Below are 6,967 nucleotides of genomic sequence, written 5' to 3' on the forward strand. Positions count from 1 at the left end.
CAAGGCATCTTAAAAATTCCTGCCAAACCGCGCGGGCGTAGGTTGGATTCTTGTCTTCTTGTTCTATTGAGTGGGTTCTGTACCTTGAAAGTGGGTAGGAGGACTTGGCGGCCAGAGACTGCTTCTAAAAACTGAGGACATTTGACAGGTCCTTTCTCAGCCTCGACGCTCTGGGGGAGGGGCGAGGTTTGGGCCTTTCAACGATAAGCACCGACAGAACTGCGCTCATCTTCTCACGACCCTCTACACAGACTCAATATTTTCAAGGTAGGCCTGTCTTTAAAGAAGACATATGCAAAATGAGAAAAAGCAATAAAAAACGCTGCCCAAAGCTTTTAACTACCTTATAATTGTGATATTACCCGAGATAAGTTTAAAAAGTGAACAAACCCCTAACCCTCTCTGCGGTGCCTGTTCGTCATCTTTGAAAGATGAATAATAGTAGCTATCCTGTAGGGTTGCTGTGAGCTTTAGACGAGGTAATGTATGTAAAAAGGGCTTAGAATTGCATAGTAAGCGCTATACATTTGTTACTGCTAACAGTAGATGTGGAATCTAAATAAATTAAGGGACATTAACTATTGAATTGGAATTTTCACTGTGTCCCATGTAACATTGTTTGCTAAACACAGTTTAGTGGAAAAATTATACGTGTCTTTTACTGTGAGTCGTTTCCCTGACATAGTCTCGAATGTACTTTTCGTAATAAACGTGCTAGTGTACGTAATATTAGCTTATTTAAAAGGTGCAAAATAGTTTCAAAACCACTAATGAATGAAGGTATCGCCGAGAAATGGTGTTTTCCCTTCTCAGCAGACTGGGACTTTGGTCCGGTTTGTTGCAGCCTCCGGGACTGGGGGCGCCGGGTCTCAGAGAAAGGGAGGGAGGGAGGAAGTAGGGGACCCGTCAGCTAGGTGACAAAGCACGGAGTCGCCGTCTGCACCCTAGCCCGGGGCGACGGTTTCCGCGATCGAAAAGCTGCTTACAGTCGCCGTAACCGCGAGGAAAACAGACGGGGGCGCCAAACGACAGCAATAAAGGCATCCACAGACTTCCGCCCAGGCCGCGCCTCCGCCACCGCCCAATCCCCCGCCGCGGACCACGGACGGCCTCAAACTGGCCGGAGCTGGACCGGGGTGCCCCATTCAATCCGGAACCGGCCCTGGAGCAAGGCGGAGACTGAGAGGCGGTTTCCTTCCCGGCCCCCTGGGGCAGCGACCCCCACCCCCACCCCCAGCTGCGTGCGGCCTGCAAGGGGCAGCGGAGCAGGGCTCCCGGTCTGGGGAGCCGGGGGGAGGGGGGGGGAGAGGAAAGGGGGGCGAGGGGCGTCCTCTGGGCTGGGCTCCGACCTCGCTAGTGGCCGGAAGGCGAGGTCGCAGCCGGGTGGCATATGGGACCTGGGGGAAGCCGACGCCAGGTCAAGTTGTCACCTTGGTTCCAGGCGCCCACTCACTCGACCTCCCCCGCCCCCACCACCACCACCCCGCCCGCGTGCCTACCAAGCTTTCTGTTCTCACCTTGGGGGAAATTTTCGTTTACTACCTTCAGGAGGTGGAATTGATTTTCGAAGCAAAGCGCGCGTTGTTGAAATAAGTTGGCGCCGAGGGGAACGGGAGGGAAACTTTTGGCATTGACTATATGTGTGTGTGTACATGTATATAAATTATACTTTACACCTCGCCTCCCCTTACATTCCTGACGCGCCCCCAAAGGGTCCAAGGTTAAAAGGAAAGTGCCAACAGAGCGATAGGCAAATAGATGCCGGGTTTGCCACTAACGCACCCGGGTGTGCTGGGTGTGGCAGGAGGGGGAGGGAGGGGCCCCGATAGGGGTCCGGGTTGGCGCCGGGGCGGGAATGCAGGACCCACGCCCAGAGCCCAGATTCCCAGGGTCTCGTGGTTGCTTCGGCAGCTCTCGGGCTGACCTTGGTGTCCCGTCCCTGTCCTCTCCTGTGCCCTCCCGCAGATCTCTCCCCTTGGGCCTCCTGGCTGGTGTGCACAGCGCATCTCAGGTCCGGGTAGGGTGGGGCGGAAGCGCGGGAGGAGACGCAGAGCGGCCTTGAGAGAAGATTGATCATCGTTAAAATGGTTGCCACCGGCGTCATTATGACCATCAACGTTATCGCCCAGAGATTCAGCTGCCAAGCTGAGGCGGCCAGGAGCAGCAGCAAAGCTAGTGGGCGATTCTCCACCCCCGTCTCAGAGCCGGGAATACCCAGGGCCACAGGTAAGGTAAGGGGATGGGGTGGGGGGAAGACGGAAAGAAGGAAGAAGAGCAAGGTGGGGAAGGGAGGGCAGCGAGGTGGTCGGGGGAGGAGGCAGAATCTCCACTTTCCCCCTTTGGTTTCGAAATCCGGCGACTTCGCCACAAATAATTCGATTTGAGAAGGGAGGCGAAAAGCCGGCAACGTAAAAAGTGGATTTGGGGCAGCCCATACGGCTCTCTAAATCGCGACTGTGTTTAAAGTTCGCTGTCGAATTCTGCTATCAAATCATCCAGTCGAGTTCATTTCCCCCAGGGAAAATGCGTAGGCAAGAAGACTATCCATCAACAGGATTATAAAAGTAAAAAACCCGGGACTTCGAGTTCAGAACTCACTCTGCAAAAGATATTAGAAAATCAGAGAGGACCTAATGATTTCCGTTTGGATGCGCCGGCCCAACGCATGTCCCCAGCCACGCAGCACGAAAGTGCTTTTAAAACTCGAGGAGATATTTCCTTTTCCTCTTTTTCTTCTTCTCTCTCTTTCTTTCTTTCTCTCTCTCTTTGTGCTGAGGTGGGAGGAGAAGTAGGGAGGGAGAGAACTCAGAGTATTATTTGTTAAATAAAATACATATATGGTTCTGAAATCCGAAAGATAAGTAATCTAGAGCGGAACGCAAGGTCTCCTTACGCAACATTTCCTGCATCCTCCCCCTTGTCCTCCCCCCTCTCACGCCCCCAGCTTGTAAATGTTGTTTTTTTTTTTTTTTTAAATCCTTCCCAACGATCTACTCGGGAAACTCAAAGCATTATCTATTATTTAACACGTATCTGTGTCCGAGGAAAGATGAGGAAGGCGCTGCATGATTAGGACCTAAGGGGCAACCTAGCAAACTGAGAGCGTAATGATGCCCCTAAATGAAGGGGGAAATGTGCCGCGGCGCGCTCTATTAATCAGACTGTCAATTTCACCCCCGAGGCCAAACCCCTGGGCGAGCAGAGCTGGCTCCGAGCGGGCAAAGGACCGGAGCCTTTCTCCTCACTTCTTGTCTCTTCTCGCCTCCTACCTGGATCTATTTGTCTACTCCGAAGCCGCCTTCATTACCCACTGACAGGCGCGTGTATTTATTTGCTTATAAACCTGTTACAATAAATGATTATTCGAACGGCGTCATTCGTACCTTAATGACGAGCGGGCGCTACTTTTTGATGAATGACATCTCGGGCTCGGAAGGATGTATGGGTCATTTTGACCAGTCATTCCCTCGCTCTGGCATCCCACAATTTTTCCGCCTCCCTCCAAAAGAGATAATAATATTTAGAGGCGCTTGCTGGGGCTGAATGAGAATTAGCCCTAGGCGCAGCCCATCATTAGGACGGGACAGCCAGGCCACTGTGACATTTTTTAGAAAGCTGTGAGATGATGGAAAGGATACGAAAAGAGATGATTCTGATGGAGAGAGGGCTGCACAGCCCCACGGCCGGCAAGAGGTTCTCCAGTTTGTCTGACTCGGCTGGCAACGCTGTGTTGGAGGCCCTGGAAAATTCGCAGCACCCGGCTCGCCTCAGCCCGCGCCTGCCGTCCGCCCCCCTGCATGGCGCTCTAGGAGACCTCCCCGCCAAGGGCAAGTTCGAAATAGACACTTTATTCAACCTGCAGCACCCGGGCAGCGAAAGCACCGTCTCCTCCGAAATCGCCTCCGCCTCCGAGAGCCGCAAGAAGCCGGGCCATTATTCAGAGACTGCCGCCGAGGCCGACATGAGCAGCGACGTGGAGGTGGGCTGCTCGGCGCTGCGCTCCCCCGGCGGCCTCGGTGCCACGCAGCTCAAGGAAAACAATGGCAAAGGTAACCGCGCGCCGCCCGCGCCGGCGCCCTCTCCCACCCCATCCTCCCAGCTCCTCCCCGACCCCAGCCGGCCTTCGTGGTCCCTTTGCTCCTCTCTGGCCCTCTGCACGCGAGCTGCCTGGAGCTAGCTCCAGCAGGGGTGGGACGATGCTGGGGACCTTGCCCTCCGGCTCTGCTCCTTCGGCCTCCTAGCGAGGCGCAGGCCTGGGGCGCTGAGCCCGCCCGCCCGCTCCCGCTCCTGAGCTGGAGAAAATGTGTCCGCACACGGGTCCAAAAGCCGGAGCCAGTCGAGCGACCCTGGGCCGGCGGCTGAGCCACGCTCGGGGAAGGGTGCACTGGGCAGCTGCTCCGAACTCCTCTGCCCACTGCCTCGACGGCCAGGTGGAAGGGGCATTCTTTTGCGTAAACCGAAGGGAGTTTCGCTGGGCACCTCTGCTGGACCAGCTTGGGTCAGCGGGAGAGAAAGAGATGAAAAGTAGATTCCACGCCGTAATGGCTCGTTTGAGCTACTGCTGTTTTACTAACTTTAAAATAATTTTAACCAAACCCAAAAGATTGTCAATAAAAGGTTAAAGGCCGTGCAGAAAACTGCCCCGCCGTCTCCAGACCACTGCAAACCCAGAACTTCCCAAACTGCGCCCAGAGGTAGGCATTTTCCCTTGGCCAATTTCCTCCTGAGTTCAAATTTTCTAATTGTTAAAAGAAAAAAAAACCCTCTAATTCCGTTCGTATTATTTGGTTATGAAAGGCCCCAAACTTTATTGATTCCATTAACGGCAGCAATTTGTAAGCATGACAGACTCCATCAATTCCAGCAGCGTCTCGCTTTTCGGTCGCAGCTTCCGCCACCCGCGCGCAGCCCCCGCGCGGGGCTCCAGGTCCTACAGCTACTCATGCGCTGTCGGCCGTTTCTTTGCCAGGGTACGCGGAGAGCGGCTCGGCCGCAGGCACCACGACGTCGGCGTCGGGCTCGGGCCTCGGCAGCCTGCATGGAGGCGGCGGCGGCAGCGGCGGGGGAGCGGCGCTGGGAGGCTCTGGCTCCGGCGCGGATCAGGTGCGGCGCTACCGCACAGCGTTCACCCGCGAGCAGATCGCGCGCCTGGAGAAGGAGTTCTACCGGGAGAACTACGTGTCGCGGCCCCGCAGGTGCGAGCTGGCCGCCGCGCTCAACCTGCCGGAAACCACCATCAAGGTATCGATTCCAGAGGGCGCCTGCTCAGGCCTCCCCGGGGGCGTCTGGGTTGATTTTTGTTTCTTTTCCCCTTTCTCCTTTCTGGGTGGGTAGATTTAGCTGAGCGCCTGGAGACTCGAGGGGGATGGTCACAAAAGGAGTTGACTTATTTATTTCTCGGCTGCCGAATCCGAAAGGTTGGCCGGCCTGGCTGACCTGGGAAGGCCGCGGAATGGCGGTGCCTCTGCCACAAACGCTCGCCTCGGCTCGATTCTGCCCAGCGCCTGCCCAGGTGCCCTCTGCCCATACCCATGGCCCCACTTCCCCCTCGGCGGCAAAGTCGGCTGACTTCGTTCCTCTAGCAGGAACCAGAGGTGAAACTTTTCATTTGCTCTTGATCTTGGAGATTTATTTTCCACATAAATCGTTGAAACATGGAGAAAAGGATACTGCTTTTTTTTTTTCTTTTTTTAATCGATTGGGTAGAGAAAGTAGTTTCCTAAACATTTTTATCTTGGGCAACGGGGGGAAAGGCAACCGCTTGGAGTAGGGGAAACACAGTGAAATTGTCCTTATTGTCATTAGGTGACTAATTTTATTATACACCAGGCTGAGATAGCCAGGAGTTTGGGCGCCTTCGTGAACACTTCACGGGAGATTCACATTCTAGAAAAAGAGAGAAGAAACTACACGGGGTAGGGCAGGGTTGTAGAAGCCTCTCTTCGGTTTGATCGGGCTCTTTCTTTTAGGGTCATGACGAATGATGTCTTTATCAGATACTGTGTTGGGAGGGGTAGAAAAGTCGCCTTCCCAGTGTAAGGGGACAGTGCTCCCGCTATTCATTTAAGGCAAACGCTTCTAACAAAATCATTTCTTCAATCTAAAAATCGGATCCGTGCCCCTAGGGGCAGGCCCTTACAGCTCCGAGGGCTCAAGACCTCACGTACCCACCCCTCAGAAAAGCTGCTGCGGCGGTCTCTCTTCAAAGGCTGCCCAGAATCCCGGTACAAATCCCAGGACTGAGAGAGGGTGCTCAGCGAGGTCGGGCACCCATGGGCGGCGGGTGGCGGGAGGGAGAGGAAAGGCTGGGCGAGGACGAGAAAAAGCAACAAGCAAGAAGTAAAGGAGCAGGAACCCCAGGAGCCGCAGCAGTCAGACACACGGGAGAAAACTTTGCGCTCAGGGGGCTGTGCCCACGCCGGTCCACACTGCCGTCCACACTGTCCCAGCTGAGCCAGCGGAGGGGACTTGGGGCAAGGCCCAGGCGGAGGGGAGTAGGCCAGGTCACCCAGAGGCCCGGGAGGGGCAGGAAGGCCTGGGGCGGGACTGGGGCCACGAGGCGCTCCTTAACCCGGACCGCGCGCGGCTCTCCCCGCAGGTGTGGTTCCAGAACCGGCGCATGAAGGACAAGCGGCAGCGCCTGGCCATGTCCTGGCCCCACCCGGCCGACCCCAGCTTCTACACCTACATGATGACGCACGCGGCCGCCACCGGGAGCCTGCCCTATCCCTTCCACTCGCACGTGCCGCTGCATTACTACCCGCACGTGGGTGTCACGGCGGCGGCCGCAGCGGCCGCGGCCTCTGGCGCCGCCGCCTCGTCGCCCTTCGCCACTTCCATCCGCCCGCTGGACACCTTTCGAGCCCTCTCGCACCCCTACTCGCGGCCCGAGCTGCTGTGCAGCTTTCGCCACCCGGGCCTCTACCAGGCGCCCGCGGCCGCCGCGGGGCTCAACAGTGCGGCCTCG

General features: G+C 56.2%; 1 protein-coding gene across 1 annotated transcript in view; it reads left to right on the plus strand.

Annotated features, from left to right (window-relative positions):
- Positions 1 to 3,622: 3,622 nt before the first annotated feature.
- EVX2 (even-skipped homeobox 2) overlaps positions 3,623 to 6,967 on the plus strand; it is a 3,735-nt gene continuing 390 nt past the window's right edge. Inside the window, exons 1-3 of the mRNA XM_004375587.1 lie at positions 3,623 to 4,049; positions 4,970 to 5,241; positions 6,599 to 6,965. Of these exons, the coding sequence (XP_004375644.1) occupies positions 3,623 to 4,049; positions 4,970 to 5,241; positions 6,599 to 6,965 (1,066 nt within the window). The remainder of the gene's footprint in view (positions 4,050 to 4,969; positions 5,242 to 6,598; positions 6,966 to 6,967) is intronic.

Source organism: Trichechus manatus, unplaced genomic scaffold (genome assembly GCF_000243295.1).
Source record: "Trichechus manatus latirostris isolate Lorelei unplaced genomic scaffold, TriManLat1.0 scaffold00037, whole genome shotgun sequence".
NCBI classification, from domain to species: Eukaryota; Metazoa; Chordata; class Mammalia; order Sirenia; family Trichechidae; genus Trichechus; species Trichechus manatus.